At 31.6% G+C, this 15,487-nt stretch overlaps 3 protein-coding genes across 3 annotated transcripts; 2 read left to right on the top strand and 1 right to left on the bottom strand.

The window, feature by feature from the left end:
• The first annotated feature begins 5,615 nt into the window (after positions 1-5,615).
• Positions 5,616-7,579, top strand: LOC101211910 (glycosyl hydrolase 5 family protein). The gene is made up of 3 exons (XM_004143915.3): positions 5,616-6,200; positions 6,280-6,874; positions 6,948-7,579. Exons 1-3 carry the CDS (start codon positions 5,631-5,633, stop codon positions 7,364-7,366), a joined length of 1,584 nt encoding a protein of 527 aa, XP_004143963.2. The 5' UTR covers positions 5,616-5,630; the 3' UTR covers positions 7,367-7,579.
• Positions 7,580-9,223: 1,644 nt separating this feature from the next.
• LOC101211675 (glycosyl hydrolase 5 family protein) lies at positions 9,224-10,874 on the bottom strand. Its single transcript, XM_004143914.1, has 3 exons — positions 10,464-10,874; positions 9,751-10,360; positions 9,224-9,642 (listed from the first exon to the last, which is right to left on the bottom strand). Exons 1-3 carry the CDS (start codon positions 10,872-10,874, stop codon positions 9,224-9,226), a joined length of 1,440 nt encoding a protein of 479 aa, XP_004143962.1.
• Positions 10,875-12,987: 2,113 nt separating this feature from the next.
• Positions 12,988-15,170, top strand: LOC101212804 (reticulon-like protein B2). The gene is made up of 5 exons (XM_004143835.3): positions 12,988-13,438; positions 14,017-14,197; positions 14,278-14,419; positions 14,521-14,590; positions 14,696-15,170. The coding sequence occupies exons 1-5, from the start codon at positions 13,228-13,230 to the stop codon at positions 14,863-14,865; spliced, it is 774 nt and encodes a 257-aa protein (XP_004143883.1). The 5' UTR covers positions 12,988-13,227; the 3' UTR covers positions 14,866-15,170.
• The last annotated feature ends 317 nt before the right edge of the window (positions 15,171-15,487 follow it).

The following is a 15,487-nucleotide window of genomic DNA, read 5'->3' as shown; positions in this document are numbered from 1 at the left end:
TGTGCTAACGATCAAAAGAGTTTGTAATTTAGATCAATTTTTTTTTTTTTTATTGATTTAGTCGTTCAATAAATTAAATAAAACCAAATGAATCATATACTCTATTTTTCTCTTAAATATTAAAATATAAAGCAAGTCAAAAGTTATCAAAAAAAAGAAAAAAGAAAGAAGAATTTTGTTTGAAGAAACGAATGATAGACGAAGTGACCATTTATTTAAGTCTATGAGTGGGCACATTAAATTATAGACTTCACTAAAGATATATATATATAAACCAAACTACATGTCGAATTGTGTTTTACCATTAAAAAGACAAAGCCGTCTCAATTTAATTATTATTATTGATGTGAATTCGGCCTCGTAAGTTTATAAATTTAAAATTCAATTTTTGTATATAAAAAAAATTAAAATTAAATTATTAGAATATTTGTATTGTCCTACAGAAATGAAAAATTTTCTTTTGATGGAAGTCTCAAAATGTGGGATGAATACTTCAAACTAATGAATTCTTTTTCGTACTTGAATAGGTGTTCAAATGGGGTGAATTTTGAACAAATTTAAAGTATCTTTGTGATTATGAATTGACTAAGATTTTCAATTTTTACATGAATAACTCAATAATCATATTATTTTACAAAAAAAAATAAAAACTATCTTCCTTTAGTTTTTCTAAAATAAAAGAATATAATATAAAAAAGATTATTATCAAAAAATCTTTTTAATTTGATAATATAAAAAAGGAATGATTATTATACTCTCAAATAATTACTCTAAACTTTTTCTTAATCTTTTATTTTTTAGGTTCTATATATTAAAAACGGAATTAATAATTTGTTTATAGAAAAAAAGCAGATCCAAATAATTTTAAAAAAAAGATTTGAAATAGCGTTGGAGAGTTGAGTACTAAAAAGGACAAACACCACATTACATTACATGTAATTAAGAAAGTTCATTTTCATGTTTGAAAGAGTCCTTTGAATATAACACTAAACTAAATATTATATATTAATCAACGAGAAATCAATTCTAAAATGATCAATATTTTACCCTAATTGATTACTAAATCTAATACATATACTAAATATTTTTTTTGAGTTGTTTGTTTGTTATTATTATATCTTTTTATTTTTGTTTAAAAATTCATCTTATTTTGCAACATTAGTTATTTAAGAACCAAGTCGAAGCCCAAGTGTTGAAGTTTGACAAACACGTCACACATACATTTTATGGTAATATTTACTTAAAAAGTTTAAATTGTACTAATTAGTTTAATTCATTTATGGTAATATGGTTAATGTGTATTTTGTCTTAGAATTTAAGAAATATATTCTTATTATATTGTCTTTTAACTTTAAATCGAGATTTTTATGTCATAAAAGTAATTAAGGTGAGACATGTTCTAATTCAAAAGAAATTAATTAATTTTTGATTAAATTACAACTTCAATCAATTTTAAATCATTCTTGAATTTGAAGATGTGAAGAAGGGCGTGAATAATATGTTAACCTAGTTGAGGTATTCATTAGATATGTCCACTAATCTTTCGACTTAATACTTTGTTCAAAAGAATAAAAACTTTAATCCAAACTTATGATTGAGCTTTGAGACGTTAATTTTATATAAAGAAAAAAAACTAAGAAGTTAGAAAAAATAATTTTATAGATGAGTGGGTAAAAGAATTTGCCAATATAAAATAATATATTTATTCCCCAAACAATAATTTTATTTAAATATGCAATTGTTTGTATCGAACAAATTAAGCCAAAAGAAACATAGCAGGAAATATTATATAGAAATTGACACTTTCAACCAAAGTCAATATTTTAAAATCTAATTTGAGAGACGAAAGAAGCTGTAAATTTTATCTATAAAGAAGAAATTAATAAAAGAAAACTTTGATCTTCTTGATTTAAAACAAGCAAAAGTTGGATTGGCTCAATATAATCCTTTTGTGTTGAATAAAACTATTGTCGAAGCGTATGAAGCTGTTGTTGATGTGTTGGGGGTAAGTGGTCTAATGGTCATCGTTGACAATCACATGAGCCAACCAAGATGGTGTTGCTCTCTCGACGATGGCAATGGCTTCTTTGGAAACAACAATTTTGACCCTCAAGAATGGCTACAAGGGCTTAGCTTGGTTGCTCAACGCTTTCGCAACAAATCAACGGTATGTAATTCACATCATGAGATTTTCTTAGATTCTTAAAACTAAACTCAAACTTTTAAAAACTTGTATAATATTTCATTAATTAACATTTTTTTTTCAATGGTTGTTTAGGTGGTAGGAATGAGTTTACGAAATGAGATACGAGGCTTTATGGAAAATGCAAATGATTGGAACAAATATATAACTCAAGGGGTAACCATGATTCATAACATAAATTCGGAAGTTTTAGTCATTGTTTCAGGGCTAAATTATGATAATGATCTCCGATACTTAAAGGAAAAGCCTTTGAATGTTAGCACCTTAGACAATAAGTTGGTTTTCGAGGTACACTTGTATTCTTTCAGTGGAGATTCCGAGAGCAAGTTTGTAAAACAACCATTGAACAATATATGTACAAATATTATGAATGGATTTATAGACCATGTTGGGTTTGTAATGCAAGGACCAAACCCGTTTCCATTATTTGTTAGTGAATATGGGTATATGATCAAAGAGAAGTTAACGATGCTGAAAATTGATTCATGAGTTGCTTCACAACCCATCTTGCACAAAGAGATTTGGATTGGGCATTGTGGGCTTGACAAGGTAGCTATTATTTTCGAGAAGGTCAAGCAGAGCCTGGAGAAAGTTTCGGAGTGCTCGACTCTAGTTGGACTCAAATTAAGAACCCTAACTTTGTACAAAAGCTTCAACTCTTGTAGACCATGTTGCAAGGTAACTATATAAATGATTATTACAAATACATGCAATGACCTCTATAAATATATATATCAAGTAAGAATTTATGTATAACATCTTTTTATGATATATATGCAGATCCAAATTCCAATGCATCGTTCTCATATGTTATATATCATCCACAAAGTAGCCAATGCATCCAAGTCTCAAATGACAACAAAGAAATTTTCCTCACCAATTGCTCCACCCCAACTCGATGGAGTCATAACAACGATGACACTCCAATTGAGATGTCCAAGTACTGGTTTATACTTGAAGGCTAGTGGGGAAGGCCTTGAGGCATCTCTTTCAACTAATACCTTAAGCCAACAAAGTGTTTGGAGTGCCATTTCAACCTTTAAACTTCATTTGGCCACCTTCACTCAAGGTGGAAAGAGCCTTTGTTTGCAAATTGATAGTTCCAACTCTTCAAAAGTTGTGACCAACTCTTGCATTTGCACCAATGGTGATCCAAATTGCCTCCAAGACACCTGAAGCCAATGGTTTGAACTCGTTGGAACCAACACATTATGATTGCCTTTGTATTTTTAAGATTTACACTATATGACAATGCCTTGTATATGTAACCATTTCTAATTCAAATGTGATTGAATTTGTATTTGTAATTAAAATGTATATGACATTGACAATTCCATGTATTTAATTTGCACTATTGACGATCAAAATTTATTCCAAAAACACCCAAAGCCAATGATTTGATGAACTTGTTAGAACCAACACACTGTGATTGATCACCATATTTAAAAGATTTGATATATATGACAAATGTTCCTGATCATTATTTAAGATTATTTTGGAGACAATCTTTACTTTCATTATAAAATATGTTAACTACCTCACATATATATATTTAAAAAATTAATTAAATAATGCTGGTTATGCTTATTTTGATTTGATAACGCAACACTTCTTTGTATTTAGACTTTTATAAATCATAGTTTGAGAATGTGACGTGTGAGAATTTATATAAAATATAAATTTTAGGTTTAAATACAAATTTATGGTCTCTCTACTTTTAGTATTAGTTAAATAATTTGGTTTTCATACAATCGTGGTTCATTTTAATCTATATTTTCAAAATATACATAATAATAATAAAATGATTACAGAAAGAGTGAGAAAATTTTCTTTTTAAGATCAAACACAAATGTTTTAAGAATAACGTTAGTTTGATCTATTCATTTTTTCTTCTCACTGGTGAATCACACAATTGCTCTTTAACACAGATCCAAGTTCAAATCTCACAATAGAATTTGTAATGTACCATCCTCTTAGTGGTGAATGCGTGCGAATGAACAAAAAAGATCAATTAGGAGTTAGTAGTTGCAAGATATCTAATCGTTGGAGTCACGAAGCAGATGACACTCTGATTAAGTTGGTCGGTTCTATATTGTGTTTAGAAGTTGTAGGAGATGGACTTCCTCCAATTCAATTTAAAGACTACTCAAGCCAACAAAATGCATGAAAATATACTTTAAATGCCAAGCTTCAACTAGCCACTTTTGATAAACAAGGACAAGCCTTATGTTTACAAAGGACTTCTCATTCCCATCAAATTTTGACTAAAAAATGCATGTGTCCTAATGATTCTCAATGCCAAGGAGATCCACAAAGTCAATGGTTTACACTTGTACCATCAAACGTACATCTCAATTCATTGATGTCCAAAACTGTAATTATCTATCTATTTGTTACTCATTCTCCATTTCAATTTAAACGATTTTATTATTCGAATATTTTTGATGAAGGTCAAATGACAAGTTTTGACCTATATATAGATAAATAATTAAGCCATAATGAAGCGTAAGAAATAATATACGTGGCTTTTATCCAGAGAATATTATATAACCTACAATATTACTATTATGTTTATAGAATAATATATTTTAATAAAAAAGTGTATATAAGTTACAATATTATTCAATAGAAGCTTGTGGAGATCAATTACAATCTAACCAAAATGCAAAGGAAGAAAAATGCATCTATCTATAAAATAAAAGAAAAAAAGGGGTTTGATAGGTATGTTAATCTCATATGAAACTATAATCTTCTATTTGATTTATTCTCGAGTTTATCTTAGTTCAAATAAAATTTAGATTTGAGTTTTTAAAATCATCAAAATTAAATGAATCAAGACGTACATTTGAATGAAGACGTACATTTGGCATGATCGTTAATCAAATTAAAAAAAGGTAGGAATTTCTTTTCATGATGGATTTCATCTACCTGCCTCGCTTCTAAACCGGATCTAATCCCCCAAGAAAATGAAAAGGACAATCTTAATTAATCTTTTTTTTCTTTCTGTTATTTCAAAATTTAAAACAATGATGTAATGTAGCTATGGAGGAAGATCGAACTTTGAGTCATTCTTTATTTCAGTTACAAAATTTTAATCAAAGTTGATAACAGAAAGCAAGAAGATACATCCAATAACATATCTTAACAGCAAAACAAATTAGAATGAGCCAAAGTGATCTTCCATCCTTGAACGAGTGAGGTTTGTTCCTCATCCCATAATTATTGAAGGAAAAGAAAACTTTATAATGAATTCTTATTAATATTATTTGTAACAAAATGGAGAAAATCCAAACAGAAAAACAGTATCAAATTGGCCTCTAAGAATTATGTAAAAAAAAAAAAAAAATCTCTTTCTCCTCTTTATAAATCCTATAAATAAGAGCATATAGCTTCATTTCCTATTCATCTCATTTCTCCAACCACTAAAATGGCTAAAGCTTTCCCTTTAATTTCTATATTATTTCTCTCTTTGTTGGTTCTTTCACAATCCTTACCTCTTTCCACAAGAGGAAGATGGATTGTAGACTCTAAAACAGGCCAACGTGTGAAGCTGAGTTGTGTCAATTTGGTATCTCATGCACAATCTATGGTGGCACAAGGTCTTGACAAACGACCATTGAAGGACTTAGCTAATGAGATTGTCAGTCGTGATTACAACTGTGTGCGCTTGACTTGGTCAGTCTACATGTTCACTCGTTACCCCTTCGAGACTATAGGTGATGTCCTAGACGGTCTCGACATCAACAAAGTGAAAAATGGAGTCAAAAAACACAACCCTCAGTTTTTGAACATGACAGTTACAAGTGCATTCAAAACTGTTGTTGATGGGTTGGGCAATGCCGGCCTCATGGTCATTTTGGACAATCACATAAGCCAACCCAGATGGTGTTGTTCTCTCCATGATGGAAATGGCTTCTTTGGAGACCGCAATTTCAAGCCTATTGAATGGCTTCGAGGCTTGGCCTATGTTGCTAGACATTTCAGTTGGCATCCTAAAGTGAGCTTTTTTTTTTTTCTTTTTTTAAATTACTTTTCTTTTTAAAAGTTAACATATATGTGTTGTTCTGTGTGCATAGGTGGTAGGAATGAGCCTAAGAAATGAACTTCGAGGGTCGAACAACGTCGGCGTGTGGCGGAAATATGTGAAACTAGGAAGTCACTTGATTCATAGAATAAATCCTAGACTTCTTGTAGTGATTTCCGGTCTAAACTACGATAACGATCTAAGTTACCTGAAGAAAAAGCCATTAGGGTACAACTTAAACAACAAAGTAGTGTTGGAGGCACATTTATACTCATTCAGTGGGGAACCTGAAAGCAAGTTTGTGAAGAAGCCATTAAACATAGCATGCAATCAAGTGATGGATAAATTCGAGAGAGAAGCTGGATTTGTGGTGGACATGAAGGATCCATATCCACTGTTTCTTAGTGAATTTGGGTACGATCTAAGGGGTGGTAACAAGGCTCAAAATAGGTTCATGAGTTGTTTTTTGGCTCGCATTATTGGCAAGGATATTGACTGGGCTTATTGGGCTTTCCAAGGATCCTATATGTATAGGCAAGGCCAACAAGATGTTGATGAAAGTTTTGGTATCATGGATAGCAGTTGGACTAAAGATCGAAGCCCTCGTCTCCAACAAATGCTTCAACTTGCCAAAAGAATCAACCAAGGTTACGTTTCTTAACTAACTCCAATCCTAACCCTAAACCTAAACTCTAACTTTTTTTTTTCTTTGTTGAACAGATCCAAACTCCAAAGGACCAATGTCCTACATAATGCTACATCCAGTGTCAGGGCAATGTGTCAAACTAGATGGCAAGGGAGGAATTGAACTAGGTGACTGTGAGACACCGACGTTGTGGGACCATACTGGAGATGGAAGTCCGATGAAGTTGTGGAACGGGCAGTGTTTGAAGTCAGCCGGAGATGGGAAGCCGCCTGTGGTGTCGGCCGAATGCTCTGGTGACGGAAGCAGTTGGACGGTGGCTTCTAAGGCAAAGCTTCAATTGTCCACCAAAAGTGGGGGAGAAAACATTTGCTTAGAGAAGGAATCTGATACTTCAATTGTTGTGAAGAAATGCATTTGCCTTAAAGATGAGTGGAATTGCTTCGATGATCCTCAGAGCCAGTGGTTCAAGCTTGTTCCAACAAATGTTGCTTAGTTTAGTAATTAGTTTTATTTAGGAAATTAGATTGTTAATTTAAAAGGGAATAATTGAGAATTAGTTTAAGATATTTAGTTAATAGTTTTTTTCTTCTAGTTTTTTAGGGATTTTGGCATGAAGCATATAGAGAGGTTAGAGTCGAAGGTTGTCTGATATGTTATTAGTTAATGTGAATATCTTATTACATAATTTTGTGAATAACAAATTTTCTCATCCTTATTATGTGCCCAATTCTATTTTTAAGAAAATGGTGATGTATAGGATCTAAATTAAAATTAAAATTTCAAAGTTTAATTAACAAACATTAAGAAGTAAATGTTTCTCTTCCTAAATTTTTCTTCCATGGATCGTTCTTGTGTTTATTTTCCTTTCTTAGTATTTTGATATCTTGGGTTTAGAATCTCACTTGATAACTTTTTTTTTTTGTTTGGTTCTTGAAATTATGCAGTTTTAGTTTTCCCATCATTTCTTTACAATAGACTCCTTCATAAGAACCATGTAAAGTAGTTAATTCTAAAGAATTAATAAGTTAATTAAATCTCAAACTATTTATATAGAAGCATGATGAATTAGCTAGTATGTTCCCAAGTATTAAATAGTATGGCTCTAGGGTTGTTAGCACATATTTTACAATGCTAATTATTATCACTTTCACTAATATTAGATCTATGCAAAGTTCAATATTTTATTTAGAGAGAACTATATGATGAAATTGAATTTATACTGCAAACACACAAAGTAATGAGAAAACCAACAGAAAATAATTACAAAGCCTTTACAGAGTTGATTTCATCAATTGGATTATATTCATGATTTTAATTAAACTGCAACAAATAATATAAAAAATATTAATTTAACAATATATGGTAATAATTATTCTTTCATATTGATATATTTTCATGCACATGTTTTCATCTTAGTTGAAAGGTAATAATAATCAAATAATTATTTTTAAAAATACATATTAATAAACTATAAACTTATTGACAATATGAAAATAATTAAAATAAAAAAGTGTACTCTGGTTCATATAATTAAATTAATTACATATCGCCCGATGTAGAATTAATTTATTTAACATTGTTTCCCTTTTTTTTAACTATTTTTTTTTTCTGTTCAACCGCCCCCAGTATATCAAAAGAATTGACATATGGGCCACATGCAGGGATGCATCTTGAAAAGGAAAACTAGAATTAAATTAGATATGATATGTGTGGAATAAATATTCCTAATTTAGTATCAACATTAGCGAACAGAATATGATTCTCTAAGGCATGATATTGATTTTGTATTAGAAAAAGAACAAATAAATAATAATAGATATCAATTAGTTGAAATTACTAATTTATATTAGTTTATTTACACCCCCATGATGTACTAACTTTTCTAATTTATATATTGATGGTTTTATTTTTCTAAACATGTATTATTTATCAGAAAATTATCAACATACCCTCTTAAAAATTAAAGAAAAAACAATAAATTAATTAAAGAAGGTAGACCAACAATAATTGATTTATATATCTCTCTGATTTTAATTTTAAAAACACACACATACGAGTTGTCTCTAAATTTTTTTTCCTAAGAGAATTATAATTTCAAATTCATTTTTTGAAAAAACAGAACAAGAAAATTTATAAACCAAGCTTAATTTTAAAAATCTTATTACACAAAATTAGGAAAAAAGATACAAAAGGTTTATATTTTATATTTCATCAGTTGATTCTTATATAGATGTAGAGATTTTTGGGATCTATAAAGATGGGATATAATTACAAAAATTAGAATTATTATTGTTGACATGATAACCTTGGAAAAAAATATATAAAATTATAAATAGAACTAATTAATAAACTAAGCAACATTTGTTGGAACAAGCTTGAACCACTGGGGCTGAGGATCGTTAAAGCAATTCAACTCATCTTCAAGGCAAATGCATCTCTTCACAACAATTTTAGTATTAGATTTCTTCTCTAAACAAAAGTTTTCTCCACCGCTTTTGGTGGCCAATTGAAGCTTAGCCTTTGAAGCCATCGTCCATTTGCTTCCGTCACTGGAGCATTCGGCTGAGACAATGAGGGGTTTGCCATCTCCAGCCGACTGCAAACATTGCCCGTTCGACAACTTCATTGAACTTCCATCTCCGCTGTGGGTCCAGTGTGTTGGCGTCAAGCAATCACCAAGTACAATTCCTCCTTGACCATTTGATCTGATACATTGTCCCGATACTGGATGTAATATTATGTATGACATTGATGCATTCGAATTTGGATCTACAAAAACAGAAAATTAAAAGGATAGAAAAAAAATAAAGAATATGAGATGATCAGGGTTAGAAAATTGGATACACGGGTGAGTAGTAGGGTTAGAACAAACATAACCTTGGTTGATTCTTTTAGCAAGTTGAAGCATTTGATTGAGTTGAGGGTTTCGATCATTAGTCCAAGTGCTATCCATGACACCAAAAGTTTCATCGACACTTTCTTGACCTTGTCTATACATGTAAGTTCCTTGAAAAGCCCAATAAGCCCAATCAAGATCCTTGGCAACAATATGAGCCAAAAAGCAACTCATGAACCTGTTTTGAGCCTTGTTGTCACCCCTTAGATCGTACCCAAATTCACTAAGCCACAATGGATATGGTTCATCCTCCATGTTCACCACAAATCCAGCTTCTCTCTCGAATTTTTCCATCACTTGGTTGCATACTATGTTTAATGGCTTCTTCACAAACTTGCTTTCGGGTAATTTCTCACTCCCACTGAACGGGTACAAATGTGCCTCCAACACTACTTTATTGTGCAAGTTGTACCCTAATGACTTTTTCTTTAGGAAGCTTAGATCGTTATCGAAGGTTATACCTGAAATTATTACTAGGAGTTTACGGTTTTTTGTGTGGATCAAGTGGCTTCCTTCCTTCACGTATTTGTACCAATTGTCCATGTTTGTATATGGCCCTCGGAGTTCGTTTCTTAGGCTCATTCCTATCACCTATACATACCAATTAAAATGAAAGAATTTAGAATATGATTTGTTAACAAATGAACAAACACATATATGCATGCTGACCTAAAAAGATAAAAAACCAACTCACTTGAGAATGCCAAGTGAAATGTCTAGCAACATAGTCCAAGCCCTGAAGCCATTCAAGAGTGTCAAAATGACGGTCTCCAAAGAAGCCATTGCCATCATCGAGAGAGCAACACCATCTCGGCTGGCTAATGTGGTTGTCCAAAACAATCATGAGACCTGCATTGCCCAAGCCATAGACAACAGTTTTGAATGCATGATCCACTGTCATATTCAACATCTTAGGGTTGTGTTTTTGAACTCCACTTTTGACATTTTGAATATCAAGATTGTCTAGAACATCAATGATAGTCATGTGGGAGTAGCGAGTGAACATATGAGTCGACCAAGTCAAGCGTACACAGTTAAAATCGCGACTAATGATATCATTAGCTAAATCCTTCAATGTTCGTTTGTCAAGACCTTGTGCCAACATGGATTGTGCATGAGAGGCCAAATTAACACAGCTTAGCTTCACACGTTGGCCTGTTTTAGAGTCTACAATCCATCTTCCTCTTGTGGAAAGAGGTAAGGATTGTGAAAGAACCAATAAAGAGAAGAAGAAAATTAAAGAAATTAAATAGAATACAATCTTTTTAGCCATTTTGAGAGAATAAAATTGAGATAATGGAAAAATGTGTGTTAGAATTTATAGGGCTTGGAAAGATAAGGTCATTTTATATAGTTGATCTTGATCTGTCTAATTAGATTTTCTTTCTTTTTAATATTGCGAATTTATTGAACATTGTTTTTGAAGGGTTATAACACCTGAATTCATTTATTTATTTTTAACTTTGTGTCCAAACTATAGGCAAGTTTGAATATAACTCATCTCTTCCTAACATCTATATATCTTGCTTGATATTAGTATTGAAATCATCTATATATCTCGCTTGATATTAGTATTGGAGATTTCAAGTAGTTTAGTTTAAGGTTATGTCGAGGAAGTTTGAGAATAAGAAGTATGAAAATTAAATGAGATGTTTGGAGATAGAGTTGTATTTGACCGAGAATAACAAAAATTGATAGAATTTTATGAATAATATTTTATTTAGTTTATAAAATTAACCATGAATATCTTATATTATATAATTTGAATAGATTAATTCATTAAACAATAAACGACCCTCAGATGTTTTAAAAAATGTGACAAAAGGAATGAAAATATTTGATAGTGAACTTTTGTTATATTCTTAAAATGGTCTTTTCTTTCTAATTACCATCTTTAACTTCTTAATTATGATTTGAGTTTTTTTTTTCTAATTATTGTTTTAATTTATTGGTGTGTATGTATTTTATTTACTGTTTTTCCAATTCTGCTTCGATTATGGTGCAATTTTTAATTGAGACAGGAATATCGACCATTTTGACCATTAATATTACCAAAATGAAATTATTTTAAAACGCATCTCATTTTCTTCCATCAATATATAGAAAGAAACCTTAAGATTGTTATAAAATGAATCTAGTTGTATTTATATTAGTTAGATCTACAAAAATGTGTGTTTCTAGACCAACATGAATTTTTACATCCCCTTAATTTAATATTGGAGAAGGTTTTACTTATAGGTGGTCACTTATTTGTCCTAAGTTTTTAAAACGTATATTTAATTTAACACGTGAGATTTGTAAAAATAAGTTTAAATTAATTTTTAGCTCTCCTCTATCGTTCTATATATTGACACAGTAATTACATTTCGGGAGAGAACCCTTGTGGACATATAACAACATAATCTCTACTATCATTTTGCATATATATATATATATATATATATATATATATATAGATCTTGATTTTAGAACTTTGTGATACTTTACTTTTCAATTTAACTTTTTTTTTTTTTATTTTTGTTTTTGAGAAAATTGATATAAGAATTAAAAACATGAGAAAATTGAAGTAACTTATTTGATAAAAAAGGGAATGTGGATATATCTATAATTTGTTTTGAAACTGGTTATTTACGAGAAAGCTTTAAACAAATGAATGGGGTGGTAGAAGCATGATTTAATTTATTTATTTTTACTTTAAAGTGATTTTATAATGAGGATTTAAGTATGAATAATTAAAATTTTAGTTAGTATATTAGATGTTAAGATGTGGTTAAAAAATTTTAAACTTTAGAGATGATAATTTAATTTAATGTGTTAAGATTGAAAAGAGAATTAAAAAATGTAGAATGAGTTAAACGAAAGGAGATTAGAATAATATGAAATAGTTAATAACAAAGAAGAAGAAAAAGAGAAGAGGTTAGAAAGAGAATCCGGCGAACGTCCGTGCAAAGCACGTGGGGGGGAGATAAAATAGGGAGAAAGTAATGGGAGTCACGTGGGGAGTCACGTGAGTAAGTTTCGGGGATTTAAAATTGTTATTTGGAAGGAGTTGTGACGTGTTGGAATCGGAAGGGATTTCTTAATGGAGTCTTTTTTATTTCTTTTTGGTTTTGTGGCTGTCAATGGAAAACCTAAAAATGAAGGTGGGGCACTAAATCTGGTCCGTCCTGATATGGACGGTTGGGATTCGTTGTTGGAGATTCATTGTTTTTTATTTATGTAGAGAGAGAGAGAGATGAAGGGGTAGAGGGAGCGCGCTCTGGGGGGAATAATCAACCTTACTAGTGTTGTGGATTTCTCTGCGCGGAAGAAACGGCAAGAGCGAGGATTTTCGTTTTTTTTTTTCTGATTTTGGATCCGTTTTTCTTTTTACTTCTTCTAGGATTTCTGTAAGTCGTTGTTTTTTTTTTTTTCTTTTCTGGGATCTGTTCTGTTGAAGTTTTTACTTAGTTGTGGCTATGGCGGAGCATCACGACCACGAGCATGAACATGAGGAGCCTAAAGGTGAGTCGTTGCTTGACAAGATTACCGAGAAGATTCATGCTCATGATTCCTCTTCTTCTGATTCCGATGATGATAAGGGCGATGCTTCTGCTTCTATCAAATCTAAGATTTATCGCCTCTTTGGTAGGGAAAGGCCCGTCCACAAGGTTTTCGGCGGAGGAAAACGTAAGTAGTTTTCATTTTTTTTCCTTTATGGTTTTGTTTGTGTACTGATCTTAGGAGACGTTTTGATGGTAGAAATGGTGAGGGATTTTTTTATTATTATTATTGTTATTCTTATTTGTTTACTTCTAAGTGGCTGGATTTGAAAACTGGATGATTTTTGTTGTTTTTTGTTTTTATGTTGATTTTCGTTGATTCCGAGAGTGGTTATATTGCGTCTGAAGTGGATCGGTGTCTTATGGATAGTCTCTCTTCATTTTTCTGGAACTTTTAGTTTGAGCTTTGTAGATCTGGATCTATTTATAAGAATCTAGGTTATGATTTTCAGTCAATCCTGTTTCACTCTCCAATTGTTGGTTTACAATCCTTTAGGTCTTTCGAATTTGCAATTTCAGGGTGCGAATGAACAATTTTTTTTTTTTTTTGCTTGATTATCTAATCTAGTGTCATTGTTTCTTTTCAAATTAAACTATGAAATTCAAAATAGTGTAAATGGTACATTTTCATGATTCGTTATAGCTTGACATTCACGAAGAACCAATTTTCGTTGATATATAAAATGATAATTGTTTGCCTTACAGCCGCTGATATTTTTCTGTGGAGAGACAAGAAGTTGTCCGGTGGAGTTCTAGGAGGAGCAACAATCGCATGGATTTTGTTTGAGTTGCTTGAATATCACTTTCTGACGTTGATTTGCCACATCTTTATGGCTGCTCTAGCAGTAGTGTTTTTGTGGTCCAATGCTTCTTTCTTCATTAACAAGTAAGTTGTTTTGAATTGCATTCGATTCATCAGTTGAGTGTTTTGGTTAGCTGTATGCTGATGATACCTTTTCCATACAGGTCTCTGCCGCACATCCCTCAAGTTCACATTCCAGAGGGCCCAGTGGTAGAGATTGCCTCTGCTTTGAGAGTTGAAATCAATAGGGCCATTGCTGTCTTGAGAGAGATTGCATCAGGAAGGGATCTGAAGAGCTTTCTTTATGTATGCTAACCCTTTCATCTTGGAATTTGATACTTCATTTAGTTCTGAATCTAGTTTTTTAACTTTTAAGAAACCCAATAATCTCATAATTTTGATTGTAGGCTATTGCTGGTTTGTGGGTTCTATCCATTGTGGGAAGCTGGTTCAACTTCCTAACCTTGCTATATATTGGTAAGAAGTTGTCATTGTGAATTCCATTTCCAAATTTGTATTCCTTTTCCTTCTCTGATATCTTGCATTGTATTTACTTTTTTTTATCAAATGAATATGTAACAGGAGTCATTGTACTCTTCACCGTGCCCCTGTTCTATGAGAAATACGATGACAAGGTGGACGCCTTTGCAGAGAAGGCAATGGCCGAGATCAAGAAACAGTATGTAGTATTTGATGCTAAGGTGCTCTCTAAAATCCCAAGAGGACCACTGAAGGACAAAAAGATTGCTTGAGAGATGCCTGACTCTTGTGGTAGTAGTCCTGTCTTTTTTTTTTCTGTTCTTTTGATCTAAATATGCATTTGGTGGTAGGGTTTTTTGTCATTGGCATTCTGAAGTTTCATCCATGAAAGAATCTGTCTTTTCATACTTGTGTTCTCATCAGTGGGGGTTGGCAATGTGGATTAATTTGTGGATTGCTGATAAAATACACATGATTTTGCTACAGTTTTATGGCTCTCTTTTAAAATGTTAAAGCCTTTACCTTTAGTGAAGCAAAAATCTTAGACATGTTATATTTAATTTATAGCTGTTTGATATGTGAAGTGAGTCTCTGATTCTGGCTGATTTTAAATTTCTTCCTTATACGGTTTGTCTGGTGCATTATTCCTTAAAATTCTCCCCTTTTTCCTCTCCAAAGGAGTGATTTTGATGGTTCAGGCAACAAGAATGTGGTTAGTTACCTACCACACAATTATGATTCTTGTGAACTCTGTTTATGGACCTTGATCATTCTAGAGCATTTTATCTTTCTCTCTCTCTCTCTCTCTTTATTTGAGGGCATAATTGTGGTTGATATATTTATCTGATATTGGGTCAATTTTTTTCTATCCTATGCTTCTGTTCTTGGATTATG

This window comes from Cucumis sativus, chromosome 5 (assembly GCF_000004075.3).
Source record: "Cucumis sativus cultivar 9930 chromosome 5, Cucumber_9930_V3, whole genome shotgun sequence".
Taxonomy (NCBI): domain Eukaryota; kingdom Viridiplantae; phylum Streptophyta; class Magnoliopsida; order Cucurbitales; family Cucurbitaceae; genus Cucumis; species Cucumis sativus.
This window is presented reverse-complemented; position numbering and strand designations above follow the sequence as displayed.

Bases quoted from the DNA above. Each gene is read 5' to 3' on its own strand.
- LOC101211910 (XM_004143915.3), top strand. From the start codon at position 5,631: ATGGCTAAAGCTTTCCCTTTAATTTCTATATTATTTCTCTCTTTGTTG. The intron at 6,201-6,279 runs GTGAGCTTTTTT...CTGTGTGCATAG, and splicing joins ATTTCAGTTGGCATCCTAAA to GTGGTAGGAATGAGCCTAAG. The intron at 6,875-6,947 runs GTTACGTTTCTT...TTTGTTGAACAG, and splicing joins TGCCAAAAGAATCAACCAAG to ATCCAAACTCCAAAGGACCA.
- LOC101211675 (XM_004143914.1), bottom strand. From the start codon at position 10,874: ATGTTGGCACAAGGTCTTGACAAACGAACATTGAAGGATTTAGCTAAT. The intron at 10,361-10,463 runs GTGAGTTGGTTT...TGGTATGTATAG, and splicing joins ATTTCACTTGGCATTCTCAA to GTGATAGGAATGAGCCTAAG. The intron at 9,643-9,750 runs GTTATGTTTGTT...CTGTTTTTGTAG, and splicing joins TGCTAAAAGAATCAACCAAG to ATCCAAATTCGAATGCATCA.
- LOC101212804 (XM_004143835.3), top strand. From the start codon at position 13,228: ATGGCGGAGCATCACGACCACGAGCATGAACATGAGGAGCCTAAAGGT. The intron at 14,198-14,277 runs GTAAGTTGTTTT...TTTTCCATACAG, and splicing joins GCTTCTTTCTTCATTAACAA to GTCTCTGCCGCACATCCCTC. The intron at 14,420-14,520 runs GTATGCTAACCC...TTTTGATTGTAG, and splicing joins ATCTGAAGAGCTTTCTTTAT to GCTATTGCTGGTTTGTGGGT.